This window comes from Ostrea edulis, chromosome 3 (assembly GCF_947568905.1).
Source record: "Ostrea edulis chromosome 3, xbOstEdul1.1, whole genome shotgun sequence".
NCBI classification, from domain to species: domain Eukaryota; kingdom Metazoa; phylum Mollusca; class Bivalvia; order Ostreida; family Ostreidae; genus Ostrea; species Ostrea edulis.
Window position 1 is genome coordinate 49192341 of NC_079166.1, and position 20675 is coordinate 49213015.

General features: G+C 35.2%; 1 protein-coding gene across 1 annotated transcript; it reads right to left on the reverse strand.

The window, feature by feature from the left end:
• Positions 1-2960: 2960 nt before the first annotated feature.
• LOC125677262 (kelch-like protein 24) lies at positions 2961-5277 on the reverse strand. The gene is made up of 2 exons (XM_048915268.2): positions 5016-5277; positions 2961-4620 (listed from the first exon to the last, which is right to left on the reverse strand). The coding sequence occupies exon 2, from the start codon at positions 4608-4610 to the stop codon at positions 3138-3140; it is 1473 nt and encodes a 490-aa protein (XP_048771225.1). The 5' UTR covers positions 4611-4620; positions 5016-5277; the 3' UTR covers positions 2961-3137.
• Between the last annotated feature and the right edge of the window lie 15398 nt (positions 5278-20675).

Sequence of the window (20675 nt, forward strand, 5' to 3'; positions counted from 1 at the left end):
TTAAAAAATGTTTCTTATTTTCAGACAAAAGCATAACTTTGTTTTTTATTAGATGTGTCTGTAAGACATTGACAGAATAGAGAAAAATATCAAGATTCTGATGGAAATCTGTCAAAACACGTTAGTCAGATCCCCTTTTTCGATCTGATAAAAGAAAAAAATCTGAAAGACCCAAAGTTTTACTTAAGATTTATCTACATGTACGTGTATATTCTTTTCATATTTGCATTTTCATTGGATTTATAAATATTTCAATAGATCACGTAATAGAACTAGCAAGTTTTAAACTTTGCGAAACAAAGATATGTTGCGTTTGTGAATTTTTTGTGGTTGCGTGTGTGATTTTTTCTTTCTTTCTCAAATTGGGAGATTTTAAAGACTCGTTATATTTGGAAAGCATAAAAACTAGATCTATATCTAATTATTTAATAGATTGAATTTGAGTATTAAAGGTTAGAATAGCCCGGGAAATAACCCGGTTTTAACATTGCCACAGATATGACTTCCCTATTCACTCTAAAACATTTACCTGTACACGATATCACTCATAGCGGGTTTTTTTAAAACCTTTGTCATGTTTATATTTGTCATACATATAAATAATAGAAACATTGAATGAATATGTGTGTACAAGTCACATGAGTAAATATTCCACCTGTCAGGTCTCTTGACCGGGATCAATGTGTAATGGAAAATAAGTCTCTGGGCTTATCTAATACATAAGGTACATGTACATCTAGCAGGGTCCAAGGTTTAGCCCAAGTATTCGGGGAAGTATTTTAGGCCTACATGTACACAGGTGAAACAGCTCATTTTGTATCTCTCTCCTTTTACATTCATGGGTGACCTCTGTACAATCATGATGAGGCTAGTTTTTAGGAATTTTACCCGACTTCTTTTCGACTCTGACTAAAAAGATCTAAATATAGATTTTAAAATTCCAATTTACTGTCGTTCTATATTTATTTGAAAAAAAAAACCTTTATGACTGTGTACTGTTTTTAACGCACTCTCTCTCTCTCTCTCTCTCTCTCTCTATATATATATATATATATATACTGTATATAGGTAAAAAAAATAAATATGACAACACGTTGTAAAATGTTTTGCAACGTGTTGTCATATTTTACCTATTGATCACCGGACACTGAGGCAATTTTTCACAATTGGATACATATATATATATATATATATTCTATGGTCGTTTTAATGATCTAGTTTGCCGATACACCTATCATTGGATCAAATTCTGTCTGACATGTTACATACCGATTGTTGAGCCGTTCTTGGCACACTGATTTTGACTACGGATTACTCCGTTTACCTGTTCAAGATATAGGGCTAACAGCGGGTGTGACCGGTCGACAGGGTATGCTTACTCCTCCTAGGCACCTTATCCCACCTCTGATATGCCCAGGGGTCCGTGTTAGCACAACTCTTTATTTTATATTCCTTATGGGAGATGTGAGATCGATCACTGTTCCTTATCTTCGCTTTTCATTGATATCATGATATCGAAATATCAATCATATTAACATCATAATGCCGATTGATTGTATATTGTGTAACGTCCCTTTTGAAAACTTGTCACTCATTGCCGGTGAAGGGCGGTAAAATTTAGGCCTATGTTCAGCGCTTACAGCCTTTGAGCAAGGATGGATCTTTATCGTGCCACACCTGCTGTGACACGGGGCCTCGGTTTTTGCGGTCTCATCCGATTGACCGCCCCATTTAGTCGTCTCTTACAACAAGGAAGGAGGGGTACTGAAGACCTATTCTAACCCGGATCTCCACGGTATAATGCAGAAATATTAATCATATTGATAACATGATGTCTAAATATTAATCATCATGTTCGCATCACACAGTAATGGAAGTAAGCAACGATGGCTATTTCATGAGTTTTTCAACCTGTTTACTGACAAGCACGGAGAGTTGTTGATACCGCTTATCTATCAATTAATAAAAGCGATTGTAATAACGAAGAACTTATTATCCATATGCATGGTTTACACACGAAATAGCACATGTAATTCATATTTTCATACTATATCCATGTGTAAGTTATTTTGAAGGGAAAGCACGCAATGTCCTACAAAAAAAAAAAAAAAATTCCAAAGCACTGCCCCGAGCATTAAACTCTATTCGTATGTGGACTTTTAACAAAAACCTAAAGCTGATTTACATAATAAGTATACAGTTCAGGGTTACTCTTTGAAACAATACCTTCAGTGAATGGTATTGTAACGATCAAGTTTCTAATGGACCACAGTACGTTGTACGTTCGCTACCTTGATGTTTTGCGTTATGGGGAGACGATTAATAATTTGCGTTGTCAACATAAAATCTCGTAAATCCCTATTGAAAAGGATTAATTAACACGATCAGGTCAGCATATAAGTACAACTGACCGATGCAGAACATGATTTGTTTTTCTTGTAGACTTGGTACTAAATCTTAATACACAATAACATGCTATATACGCAAACAAGATCACGATAACAACAAACATGAAAAATGTCTACTGTACTTTTTTATAATGAAGTAGGAAACTCGTTACATTTGTAGAGTAACACAAGTATAAGGGATATTGTCTGTATTCTTAAAAAAAAAACTACACCGACGTTCTGTTCTGTACTGTATGTCTCCGAAAGGACGTGTATGTAAACTAGATTATGCACTCTCTTCTCGGAATTAATCGCCATCACACAAATATAGGGGATAAACGGGGTGAAATTTGCAAGTGTGTCAAACGAAAAACTATCTGTAGTGACCTGAATGATTACTTTTATGAATTTATAATATTTCAACTTTATAATAAAACTGTTGCACTCTTGCATTAATACTCCCCATAATCACTTTTAATCCCTGTCGTATTTGGGAACATATAAAACGATTGTTGCATTGAATCAAATGATAATCTGAGATATGAACAGCATTTGCTTGAACTCAACCAATCCTTTCGTTTTTAAAAATATTTTTATTTATTAAAACGTCCTTGTGACAAACGCATTGTAAATAAAATTTCAATAGATAAATTGAACACATAAATCTGTGAAACAAATGAAATACTGTTAAACATGAAAAGGCAGCTGCACCTATTGAATTGCACCATTAATGTATCATGTAAAAGAAATTCAGCTAAAAGGAATATATTGTATGTCATTGGGAATCTTCACAAGACACTGACCAAATATTTCTTGACCTTTGTCACTTCTGTGAGGAAACCGTGTCCAAGTTCCCTCGTGAACTGAGTATTTGAGATTGCAGTCGGGTGAATTCTGTTGTGAATCAAGTCCGCCAATTAAACAGATGTTGGTGCCACTCAAATACACGCCAAACCCTCGGCGAGAATCTGGCTGCGCATTTAGCAACACACTTTCATTTTCTCCGGTACAGTACTTGATGCAGTGACACTGTTCAGTAAATATGTAAATGTGATTGCCGATGGTTATACACCTGCCGCCTGAACACTCTACTGGAAGATACCCTACGGTTTCCACGGACTTTGTCTTGGAATCAAAAACTTGGATGACAGATACATTGTCCCTAGTCTCTAATTTCCCTCCAAACAGATATACACAGTCTCCACACACGGCGGAAACCGCAGAGTGAACATTCCATTTCAGGTTTCCAACAGTCGTCCAGGAGTTCTTCTTCCGGTCGAACTCTTCGATTTGGGAAACGTTCTTTTCTCCAGATTTTCCTCCAAACACGTATACTTTATCGTTGACAGTTTCCATGGTATGAAAATAGCGTGAATACTTCATATAGCTGCAGACTCTCCATTTGTTCATAATGACGTCAAATTCAAGCATTTTTCTACACGATTTTTGTATTCCGCCAGATAGAAAGATATATGGAGGTTCGGAGGCGTCTCGCTGCAGACAGCATGCGGCAAAACCTTTATCCACTTCCATAGTCTTCTTCGTGCTGCCGCTATATTCCTTTTCTTGCAGTACATCTATAACTTTTGCTTCCGGACAGAATTGGTTCTTATTATTTTTTTTACATAGCGACAATGTTACCAGGTACGATCTGCCATCAGACGATTTTTTTGAAGTCGGAAACAATTTGTTATTGACCTTGTGTTTCAGGTCATCATAAACATCACTGCGATTTTGTATGTCAAACTGCCACCACTGATACAAAGCGTCGCGAAAACAAAGTTTGGATTTGCACTGAGGGCTCTTTACGATAGCTTCCATTTGAGAATTTGACAGAGACATGAATTCTGGAAACATATTAACATGGTTGATGCTGTCTACAATTTCATCAGCACATCTGACGGTCACCTCAGACAAATCAAATTCGTCGGCCAGGTTAAATATTTCAAACATGGTTCTCTTGCTCAAGTTCTGAAAAAGTTTTTTCACACAAATATTCCTCAGGTCAAAGAGGCCGTGAATGGAGCTGCATATTGTCAAATATTCATGGATATGCTCATAGGCAATGGAATTTTCGTTAATGTTTCCTGTCCTAAAGTACTCCCCCACGGCTTTCTTGCACTGGGGACTGATTGAATGATAGACGTTCACAGCAGACATTGTAGTTGGTCTACACAGTTTGACATCCACGCTATTTTTACTGTCGTTGTGTTTGTCATGCATTTCTCGGGTTCTTTAAAATGAAAAAAAATATATGTCAAATTTCACCAGGCACAAGCAGGAAGCACGAATGTAGTAAAGTACCAGTTTCCGTTTAATTTCAAGTAGTTAAGTGCTCTTAAAATTTCCGACGTGACTATTTAGATAGTGAACTAAAATTTGTCAACAATGTATAAACACTGATAAAGGGATAACAAAATGATACAAGCTGTGTTCCACAGAATTTATGTATAAAATCTTTAAACAATTTGCATCGGCGAAACGATAATATTTCTTGCATGGCGTGCCAATTTTTTGAGTCAATTGAAAAAGAAATTAAAAAAGAATTTCTTCTATTGATCACCGAATGCATTATGATAAACAAGTTTTAAACACGCAGAATGGTTATCAGTATCGAACATAACTTACCTGTTCTGTCTAGATAGGTACTTTCCAATCAAAATAAAAAGCCAAAGCTAGAAAGTATCGCAAAGAAAGTTGGGTAAAAAATTGATGTTCCCTCTTTGAAAGCGAGACCGATAATAAAACACAATGCATGCAACCCTGGCTTTAATTAAACCCAAATTTGTTTTGATTTAAAAATAACCCATTGGAAAACCACACTTACTCAACGAGATGAAATACAGGTGAGATATTTTTAGCCACTCTATCCACTAAAGGTAGAGATATTAAATCGGCTGCTAAAGAAACACGGGGATTAGAATTTGACATCTTTTATTTTCATACATCAAAAATGAAAATGAGCAAATTAATGGAAAACGGCATAGAGCAGAAACAGATCGAATAATGAAATACTATAATTCATGAACAGTATACGCTCCTTTTATTTAATAATGAAAAACATTTACTATTATTAATTTTAAAACATTTATATGGTTTTCAAAAACTTATAAATGTATGAAATACCATTCAACATAGACATGTAAATACATTAATGCAATATGGAAGTTTTAAGTGCATTATGATAAACACATTATTTGAAGAAAAAATATCAAAATGACTTAGGAATGCAGGTATTCAGAAAAGTGTAAAATGTATATTCAATTTTACGTCATATTTTGTACTTAACTGAGGTCCGATTTAACGTGCTCGGGTCATTTAAATGTCGGTGCAAAGGAGAATTAGAATCATTTAATTGAAAATTAGTTTTTATCATTTACTGTGCCAGAAAGCTCGATCTTGAATATCACATCATGCGTGGAAAAGTTTTGTTGCCGAATAAAGTGAACTAATGCTTATAAATAGATAATCAGTTCTACGTCTCTCTCTCCTCCACGTGTCCTTGTTCATTTCACGGTAGCTATGACTGGGAGATAAACATAAACAATGAATTTCAAATCACTTGCGTAGATATCTTGTCATATTGTAAAACCCAAATAGACACTTTTGCATTAAACGTACGCATGGTAGTATGAAGCATTTCTATAAATAGACATAAACGAGAGGGGATATCATTTACATCAAAAGTGAAAATGAGTCAATTAAAGGAGAAGAGCGTAGAAGCAGATACGTGTACTCTTTTTGGTCAAAAGTGAAAAATTCCCGTATGTATTTCATATCAAACAAGTTCCTGAAACTATTTTAAAGCACCGACATCAGAAATATTCACAATATCTTCTGATATTTTTACTGTAATTCAACAAGCTTAGATTTAATAATACTTATTATCATTTTTCTTTTTACATAAGTATATTTAATTTTCGAGATAAAATCATTACTTTGAGATTGAATTGTATATTTATACATTAGTTCATTGGAATTTTTTTTTTATGACAGCAACTGCTGATAATTCTAAAATCAATGGTTCATCAGAATTGAAGAGAAATTCGTTTCAAAAGAATGCATGTACATGTAACGCAAATTCATAAAATGTTCATACGTCATTCCTTTGCTAGTCTCCAGTATAATAATGCTTTGATGACGTTGGGTGGGGAAATCAATATTCTATATATATATATATTATTCACCATTGCAACATTTTCCAACGTCATTTTTTTTGCTAGTCTCCAGTATAATAATGCTTTGATGACTTTGGGTGGGGAAATCAATATTATATATATATATATATATATATATATATATATATATATATATATTATTTAGCCTATATATATAGTTCGCCATTGCAACATTTTCCTACGTCATTCTTTGCTAGTCTCCGATATATAATACTTTGATGACGTTGGGTGGGGAAATCAATATTATATACATGTATATATCATTTATATATATAGTTCATCATTGCAACATTTTCCTACTTCATTCTTTGCTAGTCTCCGATATATAATACTTTGATGACGTTGGGTGGGGAAATAACATTAAATTTAAACAGTGTGGTGTATGGGATATTATACAGTTATTTTATATATCTCACGGAAACAGTCAAAACTATTGCTCTGAGGTGGTACTGGAGATATAATGAATCAGTGCCAGACAGTGTCCTCGGGATACATGAAATACAATATTGATTATCGGCCGCAGCCTAGGAGCGGCTGATCTATTAGGAGTTTTGTTAGAAATAGAGGTGTGCATGGGGAAATGAGACATAATTTGTTTTGATTGTGTCGGTAGAATAATTCCTTATTAGTAACATGTATATATAAAAGTTCTGAATTGATTTACAATTTCATACGAAGTTACTCCTTACAATGCTAATTGCAAGGAGTTACTTCGTATGAAATTACAAATCAATGATATTTGTTTAATCAGGAACAAAAGAGAAACAATAATTAAGATTTTGTAGAAATCTTTCATTCAGAACTTTTATTACATGTATGTCTCATTTCCCCATGCACACCTCTATTTCTAACAAAACTCCTAATAGATCAGCCGCTCCTAGGCTGCGGCCGATAATCAATATTGTATCTCATGTATCCCGAGGACACTGTCTGGCACTGATTCATTATATCTCCAGTACCACCTCAGAGCAATAGTTTTGACTGTTTCCGTGAGATATATAAAATAACTGTATAATATCCCATACACCACACTGTTTAAATTTAATGTTATTTCCCTACCCAACGTCATCAAAGTATTATATATCGGAGACTAGCAAAATGAAGTTGGAAAATGTTGCAATGATGAACTATATATATATAAATGATATATTTATATATAATATTGATTTCCCCACCCAACGTCATCAAAGTATTATATATCGGAGACTAGCAAAGAATGACGTAGGAAAATGTTGCAATGGTGGACTATATATTTAGGCTAAATAATATATATATATATATATATATATATATACAGAATATTGATTTCCCCACCCAAAGTCATCAAAGTATTATTGTACTGGAGACTAGCAAAAAAAAAAAAAAAAAAAAATGACGTTGGAAAATGTTGCAATGGTGAATAATATATATATATATAGAATATTGATTTCCCCACCCAACGTCATCAAAGCATTATTATACTGGAGACTAGCAAAGGAATGACGTATGAACATTTTATGAATTTGCGTTACATGTACATGCATTCTTTTGAAACGAATTTCTCTTCAATTCTGATGAACCATTGATTTTAGAATTATCAGCAGTTACTGTCATAAAAAAAATTCCAATGAACTAATGTATAAATATACAATTCAATCTCAAAGTAATGATTTTATCTCGAAAATTAAATATACTTATGTAAAAAGAAAAATGATAATAAGTATTATTAAATCTAAGCTCGTTGAATTACAGCATTAATAACGCATTACACTTAGTTATATGTGTAAAATATAAAAGCATTATGAGTTTTTCAGGTATTAATCTAATAAATACAAAAAAGAAAGGTTATTTTGGTTTGAATATACTATGGAAGGGAATAGTTATATATATATGTATATTTTGTTTATATTTACAGAAAATATCGCTATCATCACGTGACGTATGTATTGCCATTGCATTCTATTGATAAATTATATGACACTTTAACCACATAGTTCTCTGAAATATGTTTGGTTTCTGCAATCCATTGAAACTAAAATCACGTTTGCTTCATTTGCGTACCATCATGATGGTACTTCAACATATTATAAATAAATTTGGTTCTTAGTTAAAAACTTTCCTTATAAGCATCGGCGGATCTATGGTTTCAGTTTAGAGAGGTTTAGAAAAAAATCTGAAAGACAAAGGGTATGTGGACCGCTTTTAGTCCCAAGTGGGTCCTGGTAGGTCTCAAGGGCAAAGCCCCCGGAACGTCCCGAGTTTTGCTGTATTTTGATAATGGAATTTGACATATATAGAAATGCAAATGCTGCAATCTATTTTAGGAACGCTGCTAGCTCTTTTTCATAGACAAACTTGGATAATGTTCATATTTTCATACCAAATTTGGATTTATAAGGAAATACATGTACTTGATTTATACATCTCAACTTGATATCAAATAAATTGTTAACAGGGGATGGACGCATACATTTTTTGATCATTAATTTCATTAATTTATCCAGTCATGTACCGTGATTCAATTTCTTTATGAAAACTTGATATCTATATCAGTCCTCACGAAAACTTTTCTGAGACAATAGCCATACTGGCTAGCAAATTCCACAGATTTACTTACTCAATGTTCATTAGGCAATTTTCCATCCAGTGAATAGAATATACATGTGTTCATACCCATGTATAAAAGATTCAACAGGATGAATTTTTAAAACACATGAAGATGTCTTAAAAGAATTGTAACAGTTGACTGACAAACGCAAATGCCAAAAAATGGCTTGTTGTAGATATTAGTATGTTCATTTATAAATCAAGTGAACTGAACATCTTTTGTCAGTAATGATGTTTTCTCTGAACTCCCTCGACATACATGTTCTAGTGCTTGTAAGTATAAGATTTATTGGGGTACACATTTTGATTCTAAAATAATTCATTTTAAGATCCGTTGCATTTCTAACCGGACACATCAATATCCAATATAGTGAAACCAAAACCGGCATATAAGTGCTGAGATTAAAAAATCGATTTGAAGAAATAGTATTTTAATGAATTGATTGACATTATTCGTATTATGTATATGCATTTACTCCATAAAAGTTGTGAATCTAAATTGTATTCTGACAAAGGACATAAAAAAAGAGGGGAGGGGTGCCCCTATGCCCATCTTCAATCCGCCAATACTAAGCAAACGTAGTAGACTTTAATAAAAACCCATGAAAAGCACATGTATACAAAATCTTCTGATGATAATTTTTCATGTGTTTAGAAAATTCTACTTTCTTCCGCTTTTATCCAATGAGCAGACATATCAACCACCCTTGCATTGTTTTTTAAACTTTCATATTGTATTAGTGTATTTACATGTTTGAATGATATTCTATAGTACAAGTACTTGTATATTACACATTTATGATGAAGAAAACCACTTCAGTGTTCTTGCATACTTGATGGTATGAATGTTTGTTTTATAAAGCGAGTATCCAAATTAACGACACTTACTACAAACAAACTTTTAAAAAAAACTATGAAAATGAAAACGTTGTGTTTTTATAAGTAAAATGAGTTCAATTTATCGTATGGAATGTAACTTATTCCCATGAGTTATCATTTAACTCCAAAAACAATGGAAAAAATTTATATAGAGTTCTGTATAAAGGGAGGGTATTACATATTTAAACTTTTGAACAGCATAGAAAATTTACAGGTTCCGTACTTTTCAATCTAATCAAAATCTTCTTAGATCCGCGCCGTATACTTTGCATAGTGATTGTGGGCGTATCTTAGGATCTGATTTTAATTAGATTGCGTACTTTTGAAAGAATTTTATATGTGTACTTATTACAATCAAATTAAGCCCCTTATAAACATTGGAGGGGAATTTATAGATACATGTTTATTTTAACAGAATATGAGAAAGGTGATTGTTTACAATACACATTTTCCTCTACAATTCATACTTAGAGGGTATGAATACTAATTGTATTAAATCGGTGATTTTCATGGACTGCCACACCTGTGAGGTTGTAAAGTATCTTGCTGAACTTCCTGTATAATCGTATCTCCTAATAAACAGCTGAACTAGATTTAATATCATAGGATCGTCACATACAAAAACAAAAATTACATCCAAGGTGGACTTTGCAGTTGTCCTAGAAATGATATTCATAGCAATTCTTTTCTAAATCTAAACCACGTGTCTCCTCTCTACTTTCAGATGCGAACGTTAAATTTCTATTTATAACATTGCAGATCATTAATCTCTGTAGTTTTTATTAGCTCACCTGAGCTGAAAGCTCAAGTAAGCTTTTCTGATCGCCTTTTGTCCGTCAGTCCGTAAACTTTGGGGTTTTTTTTTGTGTGTGTGTGTTTTTTTGTTTGTTTTTTTTTTACATTTTGACTTCTTCCCCAGAACCACTGGGCCAATTTCAACCAAACTTATAAAAAAGTATCCTTGGGTGCAGGGCTTTTAAGTCTGTTCAAATGAATGATCAAAGGAGAGATAATTACAAAAATGCAAAAATAGTGTGGGGTCATTTAAAAATCTTCTTCTCGAGAACCAGTGGGCTAGAAGAGTTGCAATTTATATGAAAACTTCCTGACATAGTGCAGATTTAAGTTGTTAAAATCATTGCCCTTGGGAGTTGGTTGGGGCCACAATAGAGATCAAATTTTTACATGCGAATATATAGGGAAAATCTTTGAATATGGGCCAAGGTGACTCAGGTGAGCGATGTGGTCCATGGACCTCTTGTTCTAGAATGTGCAATTGACAGAAAAGTCACACCTGTTTCATTCCGGCCTTAAAGAGTAGGAATCCCCCTTAAAACTTCTCCCGGTGTTGTAATATAGATTTTTCCTCCATATAGAATTTCCCCTCTGAATAAAGGGCCCTGTTTAGGCTTTTCCTCCGAAGGAAAAGCGCCCCGGTATATAATTTCGCCAATGAACAAAGTCAGTATCGAGTTCTTCCCTGTGCGGAAACATGCCTTGGGATAGAATTTACGCTTCTAGTTTCCGGTTTGTATCTATTTTAGCGCATCATTCGATAACACAAATTATCAAGTTTGTAATCATAAGTTTCGTGTTAGGAAATGCTGAGGCCATTTTTTTTTTCGTGCCAAAAGTCTAACCCGGGCCCGATTTTCCAAGGTGTGTGTGTCTATACTCTAACAACCAGAAAAATGGTTCCAGTTACCTGTTACCTAACGATCTGTTCCGTGCCCTTTAGCCCATTTCACGAAAAGTCTCCAACCATCTCTGTCCACAGCCTCAGCCTTAGAAAACTTCTGTTCTTTACCCTCTCCCTCGCCTCAGCCTTAGAAAACTTCTGTTCTTTGCCCTCTCCCTCGCCTCAGCCTTAGAAAACTTCTGTTCTTTACCCTCTCCCTCGCCTCAGCCTTAGAAAACTTCTGTTCTTTGCCCTTTCCCTCGCCACAGCCTTAGAAAACTTCTGTTCTTTACCCTCTCCCTCGCCTCAGCCTTAGAAAACTTCTGTTCTTTACCCTCTCCCTCGCCTCAGCCTTAGAAAACTTCTGTTCGTTGCCCTCTCCCTCGCCTCAGCCTTAGAAAACTTCTGTTCTTTGCCCTCTCCCTCGCGTCAGCCTTAGAAAACTTCTGTTCTTTACCCTCTCCCTCGCCTCAGCCTTAGAAAACTTCTGTTCTTTGCCCTCTCCCTCGCGTCAGCCTTAGAAAACTTCTGTTCTTTACCCTCTCCCTCGCCTCAGCCTTAGAAAACTTCTGTTCGTTGCCCTCTCCCTCGCCTCAGCCTTAGAAAACTTGTTCTTTGCCCTCTCCCTCGCCTCAGCCTTAGAAAACTTCTGTTCTTTGCCCTATCCCTCGCCTCAGCCTTAGAAAACTTCTGTTCTTTGCCCTCTCCCTCGCCTCAGCCTTAGAAAACTTCTGTTCTTTGCCCTCTCCCTCGCGTCAGCCTTAGAAAACTTCTGTTCTTTACCCTCTCCCTCGCCTCAGCCTTAGAAAACTTCTGTTCTTTGCCCTCTCCCTCGCCTCAGCCTTAGAAAACTTCTGTTCTTTGCCCTCTCCCTCTCCTCTTTTCTTCTCCAGGTGGTGTTTGGTCTTCCTGTTTTCCTTTTACCTTCTAGTGTCTAAGAAAAAGCTATATTCAACTCATTGTCATGGTCTTCTCTGGGGATGTGCCCAATGAATTTTCACCTTCTGTAAATAATTTCTTGGCTGAATGGCTTATGTCTGATCCTTCTAGTAATTCTGTTTTTCTGTCATCTGATATTAAGAATTCTCCTCAAGCTGTTATTTTGGAACCAATCAATCATTTTAATCATCCCTTTTATTCGTTTTCCGAGTTACACGTCCATACATTAATACTGGTATAAAGCCTCAGTTTTGTTTTCTTGCTGATGAAGTTTGAGATTCATATCCTTTTGAAACTGGTTTCAGAATAGGACTTTTGCCCCAGGAAAACAGGCTCAAGAACAGACTTTCTCTCATGGAAAGCCCACCCCAGTGTCAGTTTTTCATGGGATAAAGTCTACTGTAGTTTACCGTCATAGTTCTTGAAATCCCAGTTTGTGCCTGCCATTCAGCTCAAATCTATTCCGTCATCTACCCGTCTGTCGGCGTGTTGATTTGTGAAAATAAGAAAATTGTGAAAAGAAGGTAGGGTATGTAAAGAATCTTCCCAGGAAGAAATGACCAATGTCAAATGATTATTCAATATTTTATTTTTTAAATTTTCAATGTTTTTGCCTTTGGTGTGTTTACAAATTGTAATGATAGCCAATTCTTCATGAATACGTTGCATTTGTAAACAATTTCAATGCACGTATGAATGTTGATGAATATACATGTTGTAGTATGTCTATTTTAACGACCGAAAAATAAAAAGCGAAATAAAAATCAAAGGCCTCAGGGTCCTCAGAGTCGACTCGTCCACGATTCCCAACAAGGGAGGGTATATGCTCCACCATCTTATGAGCATCATTCTTTGCTTTTCTTAATCTTTAAAGTATGGTTAAATCAAAATGTACATGCATAACTAGATATCTATAGAATTTAAAGATCGCAAACTAGGAACACGGTAAATCGATTTCAGTAATTTACCAAGAAAAGCTTCAAAACTTATGGAACATAAAGCACAAGATCAAAGGCCACTATCCATGGTACTCAACACATCTGCATGAGATGATGATGTTATTCTCACTATCCATGGTACTCAACACATCTGCATGAGATGATGATGTTATTCTCACTATCCATGGTACTCAACACATCTGCATGAGATGATAATGTTATTCTCACTATCCATGGTATTCAACACATCTGCATGAGATGATGATGTTATTCTCACTATCCATGGTACTCAACACATCTGCATGAGATGATAATGTTATTCTCACTATCCATGGTATTCAACACATCTGCATGAGATGATGATGTTATTCTCACTATCCATGGTACTCAACACATCTGCATGAGATGATGATGTTATTCTCACTATCCATGGTACTCAACACATCTGCATGAGATGATGATGTTATTCTCACTATCCATGGTACTCAACACATCTGCATGAGATGATGATGTTATTCTCACTATCCATGGTACTCAACACATCTGCATGAGATGATGATGTTATTCTCACTATCCATGGTACTGAACACATCTGCATGAGATGATGATGTTATTCTCACTATTCATGGTACTCAACACATCTGCATGAGATGATGATGTTATGGATACATGTCACACCGTAAAAAAAAAAGTAACAACCCGGACACCTGTAGCAGGTATTGATACAAATTGTTCTCTTAAAGAGGTTTGCACCAATGGGATCCTAAGCTTTAGAGCACAACTGCGCAGGATGCTACAACTAAGTATTTACGGATTCAATACTGATCCCATTGGTGCAAACATATTACACATCCATCACTGAGCCCTATCTAAAAATTTGGTCTCTAAACCCACTTTTTAAAGTTCCATTTTAAATTTTAAGACAAAACCTTAAACATTATGTGAAATTTTAGAAATTGACATTACTCCTAATATGTCCTTTCGAACTCTTAAATTTGATATCATGAATTATTTTTTGTATATCAAGTGCAAAAAGGTCATTATTCATTTCCAGTACTAGTATTAAACTTTTTGCTATCTGTAGTGTTAGAAGACATTATTATGTATCTATTTTATGAAATGCTTGATTTGTGTTGCTTATGTTGTGTTGACACCAACAGACAAATCAATTTTAATTCAATAACTCTTAAGTGCAAAAAGGTCATGTTTAGAACACTGAAGCTCAATAACAAGCATTGCTACCCCAGTTTTACTCTTTTATTTCCCAATTCTCCTTCAATGTAGAAATCAAAAATTCACTTGCCAAAAAAATTGACATTACTCCAAATGTCAGGTGCGAACCTCTTTAAAGTCTTCAAATACTTCCTTCGTCTTGTTTACATGAAGTATTTCCGCATTAATGTACCACGTATAAGTGTGTAAATTATGCTAACCCCTTCGTTGTTTATTTAGTTACACAAAGCAAACATAAAATTCGTTAATTCATTTCAGATATATTTTTGTCAGAATTCTGATGGAATATTAGTTCGAGAATCGCCATGTCATTTATCTTCACGGGAAGTAAATGCAATATATCAAGTAATACGAAGTCCTTATTCTCCTAACTCTCCCCCTCATATTCATGCGCGATTAAAAATATTCATTATTTCGATAGACTTCATAATTCTAAATTTTGTTTGGCTGAAATTTGAATATATCGTACATAAATTTATTAACAAATCTTAAACTTAATGAAATTTGTACCTTCTCCAAACTGTATTAAGAAATGAAACTTATAATTCTTTGTTTGATGCATGTATCAAACGAAATATTGGACGGAAAACTTAAGTTTTCCGTCCAATGTTTCGTTTGATACATGCATCAAACAAAGAATTATAAGTTTTATTTCTTATCATTTAATTATGTTTTTAATATAGAAAAACAGATGGTTGCTCCAATCAAAAAGCTTGAATTAACGTTTTTGAAATGGCGCGTAGGAATACATTTATGTAAGAATGAAAACAACAACAAAACGGCATGGCTGTGCGTTCAGGTCAGGAATAGTTACTGTGCAGATTTAAATGGATTATACGCCAAATTAAAGGTGCAATGGTTAAAAGCTGAATTGAATATAAACTAAAGGAAGATAACAAGTGGTAACTGGATTTATGCTGCATTGTGTTGGAGGAGACGTTGAACACTGGTTGCGTCGTTGGAACAGTGGAATGCAACTCGGCTTCATTTCAATATCGAGTAAAAAGTTCAACACCTCTTCATCTAAAACGCACTCGTTGACTGAGCCCCATATAACGCAGTTCAATTTCATTAATATTTACCAATCTCTCACCAGAGGGCGTATTACGCTGCGCTACAACACCTCTGTCAACGTCTAAATGACAAGATTCTTGGCAAAACTTACATTTATACATAATGAATCATGAATAAATCAATTATCAGTTTTATTTTTAAGCTTTAAAACTTACAAAATAGTTTATATGTGAAAATTAAAAAAAGAGTATATTTTTTTCACCGTATTTTACAAGGGATTATATCTCGGCAGAATATTGCATTACTAATGTAAACAAATATAGAGGACGCGGAAAAATTAAAAAGAATCGCCGATAGATATCAACAGGGTTTGGTTCTTAAAGAAAAACAAGTTGCAGCTTTGACCCACATAGAGAAACATAAAGGTGATCTGCTTATAAAACTTCCTGTGGGGTATGGTAAAAGCATTTTGAACAACATGTGACAAAGGTCACGTGCCTCTGTTTTCTGGACTATTTTTTAGACGTTGACAGAGGTATTAGTGGAGCGTAGCGGGCACGATAACTCTGGGTAAAGATTGAATATTTACCAGATCAGAAGTCGTCACTTGCTCCGTCATGTTATCGATCTCGTAAAGCAGATGATTCTTACCGGGAACTCGTGTAATCTGTCTACTTCTACCAGTAAGTGGTCTACGTCATCAAGTTTACTATTCTGCCACGTCATCGCCTATGTATGTTGTTTCTTTAAATGAAATTGTATTTTATTCATATCTTTAGTTGTACTTATTTTTAATAGCAATAAAAAACAAAAATCAAACGAATGCATTTCGTTATATATGATGCTTGTTCTATAAATATCGCTAAAATTAGAACGGGGAAGACGCATTCCAGAGAAAAGTATCCTCGCGTGCTTAGTGCAGATGAACTCCGAACGAAATTTTGACAGAGAAATCAAACGAATTTTTCAACCAATCAGCATCGTTGTTAAGTCATAACTTTATTAAGTTATTAAATGATTTCAGTTTCAGACCTGCTATCGATGCCTGATTCTAAAATATTTTCACACTATTTCACAAACAATGTGTGTGTTCCATTGGCATTATTAAAAATTTTATATGCACGGCAATGATTTCGCTTAACAAAACAATTATCTTCCACTGCCAGTCAAACTATATTCAGTTGCGTATGAGGGTGGTAGTGAAGAGGTAAATCCGCGGGACTGGTCCGATGCCAAGGAGTAGCTCGCTACGTGAGTCAACTAAATAATAAGAACAGCAATGCTTCTTACTGGCATACTTTTAATGAAGCGCTAACACGGCCATGAAGTATGCTGACGTGAAACGTAAAAACATGGCGTCGTTTAGATCGAAATTCGGAAACGCATTCGTCTTCCAAGGAAGACAGTATTATATAGTTGAAGTATTTTACAGTCTTCGGACAATACACTTCCTCTCCATTGTGATTGGTAGAAAATGTATGATGTAAAAATTCTGATTTCTTTCATTGGTTGAAATTTCGTTCAATGCAAGGGAGATAATTTCGTGATGATCTAATTTACGTACGACTTATCAATTTTATAGGATTTCTAATCCTTAAAAAGAGAGAAAACTAAGAGAAAAAAAGAAAGAAAAATAGCAATATTATGAAACTGACATTTTAATCTTATTCATAACAATTATCAAGAACGTTTTTATAATTCAACAAATAACAGAAATGGTTTATTTTTGCACGCAAACCTTAAAATTCTTCTTAATAAAATTTGGGCAATTTTTAGCAATTTAGTCGTTTTTGTTTCTTGCTGTGTGAAAAATTAAACAAGCTGAACATCTGCTTTTCACTGTTTTCTTGAGGTTGAGAAGAAACAATGCTTTTTATTTTTAGTACAAATATCATATCTACTTCAAGGTCATACTACAGTAGTTTTTAGTAGGTGTTTTTTAAAACTTGATTTTATATAAGATTTGCCATTTTAGAAAAGTTTGATTATGTGGTCATTTAATAGAAATATAAATATTTAAAGCATGTCATACATTTATATCAGTTTACTGTGTAAGGTTGTTGCTAAAGACAGCAAATTTTGTTAAAAAACTATACTTGTCTCTGATACTTTAAATAATAGTTCATTAGGTCAGACATTTACCACGTAATTAGTTATTGATGTATTATGTTGTCTGTTTACTTACTTACGGATTGAGAAACAATCATAGGGCGAAAAGGTAAAGAATTAAGTAAATCATTGTCATTAAGTTTAGAAGAGAAACATTCGATTTTATTCCTTAGAAAAGGCAAGTTCGACATTACAGGAAATATCGGATATTATTAGAAGACCATTGTTAACCATCCATACCTTTTTGAAGCGTCAGGGAACAACTGGATATGTCGAAAACAAACAAAGAAGTGGCCGACCCCAAAAATGCAGTGAACAAGGAGAACGGCAAATTTTCCGGATGGTGAAATTACAGAAAACGAATCGCAGACAAGTTTGACGGAAATAACAAATGTAAGGAATGAAGTTGGTCCAGGAACTGCATGTATCTCAGAGAGTACCGTAAAAAGAATATTTTAACTCGAGATGGATACCAGAGGAGGCTTGTTTAGAAGAAAATGAGAGTGCGTAAAATGAAAAAAAAGGTGTGAAATGGTGAGGAAGAGAAGGGTGGATGACTGCTGTTACAGATGAATGCTTACGGAGAACGACGTGTTTTTGTTTGGAGAAAAGCCGGCGAAGAATGGGACCCTCCTTTTATTGCGCCACCGACCGGGCGACATTTGGATCTAATGATCTGGGACATCATTACTTACAGTGGTGTAGGCACAATTTGTGTTGTGACTGGCAATATAAACGCCCCAAAATATATAGAAATAATGACAATCATTTATGGCCTATTTTAGCACATTTTTCATCCAACGATTACATTTTTCAAGACGACAACGCTCCCGTGCATAGGACCAGGTCTGTAAAAGAATTTTGGAACAAGAAAATATTCCAACAATGGAATGGCCTGTTCAATGTTCTGACTTATATATGGCAAAAACTCAAACAAGAATCGTGTAAAAGAGTTCAGAATTTAAGAACCGCAAATGGTATGGAAACTGTTGTTCATCAGAAATGGGAAAATATCCATCTCTTCTTTCAGAAACGTATAAATCGGTGTTTGAGGACAGATTTGACGTGGCATTTCTTTGCAAAATTTTGAATCGAACATAAACCATTTTTTTGATTTAGTAACGAAATCTGTATACTGACCAAATAAAACAACCAACTCATAGTACAATTCCATGGGAAATAATTGATTTAATGGTAACTCTGGTGATTTGGATGGCCAAGGAAAAACCTGGATATTGTGTCTGCAGGACGTCACGCGTTAGACGAGCAGTATGAGGTCTGGCGTTGTCTTATTGGAATACTGGTCCGGGATGCTACATTATTGGAACCGCGTGTGGCTGTATGACTTCATCAATCCAATGGATCAATATACCGTTGAGCCGTCAAACCAATGCTGTGCTGTCTGTATAGGATATTGCTGCCCATAGCATAACACTACCCCTCCAAACCAGTCAGCTTCCTGTATAGGACACTGATGCCCATATCATAACACTGCCCCTCCAAACCAGTCAGCTTCCTGTATAGGACACTGCTGCCCATATCATAACACTGCCCCTCCAAACCAGTCAGCTTCCTGTATAGGACACTGCTGCCCATATCATAACACTGCCCCTCCAAACCAGTCAGCTTCCTGAGTGCAATTTTGCGCAAAACGGTTATTTTGGCGCCTACACACTCCGAGTCCGAAAATCAGGCCTCTGCAGTAAAAATCGAGATTATTCACTGAACCAAACTGTCCACCAGCGTTGCCGCGGCTATATTCTATGAGTCCGAGACCAATAAAGTCGGTTCCGGCGATGTTGCAGAGTCAAAACAATGCCATGTACAGGGCTGAAGGTTATAAAAGTTTTTGAGCAGGTTTTCATACTCAAACTCAAACTTCGTGCTCTAAATCGTACTCATACTCAAACGTGAAGGTTATAAAACTTTTATAGAATTATTCTCATACTCAAATAGAGTATATGCGCAAGATTTTTCGAGTATGCTTGGAGCTTGCTCAGAGTTGTACTCAAAACAAACATGGCTGAGTATGAGTACGGTGAAAGTTTTATAACTTTCAGGCCAGGTCTGTGTGCTATAACCCCTGCATCCCGTAGTTGATTGCAAACAGTCTGATCTGGTACTCTGCAAATCCCAGGAATGGCAGATGCTGTGGATGACGCTGTCGAAGATGATGCAATCGGATGATGTGATCCTGTGCTGCTGACGTCACACCTGCTCATGACCATCATTGCAAGTGCAAATTGTGCCAACTTCCAGTCGTCCAATAGCAACGAGTGTCATTTCAGTCCGTGCATTTGATAGACTACTGGTGCCTGAATCACGTGCATTTGCTAGACTACTGGTGCCTGAATCACGTGCATTAGGATCTTACAACACGTGAGAGTTAAAGAGACCAATTTTAGGATTTTATAAAAACACGTTTTACTGTCCTCAAATTCGATAGAATATCTATCCAGCAAACAATAGCATTGATGTAACAAGGAGTAATTAGGCTCTTCATTCTAGATAAATATATGTATGAAAAAATCATTTTAAAAGACTCAGCAATCCAACCCCCAACCCCCCAAACAAAAACCCACTATGCCTTTCTTTTTTTATCAGTATACTAAGATTCGTCTGATGTCCGTCGCCCACATTTTCAAACATATTCCCAGAAACCTGGGCCAAACTCCCTGTATTCTAGAATTTTCCATAGGGACTTAAAAAGATTTTGATTGTATTTTTGAAAACT

Excerpts from the sequence above, each read along its gene's own strand:
- LOC125677262 (XM_048915268.2), bottom strand. The coding sequence starts at position 4,610 with ATGCATGACAAACACAACGACAGTAAAAATAGCGTGGATGTCAAACTG.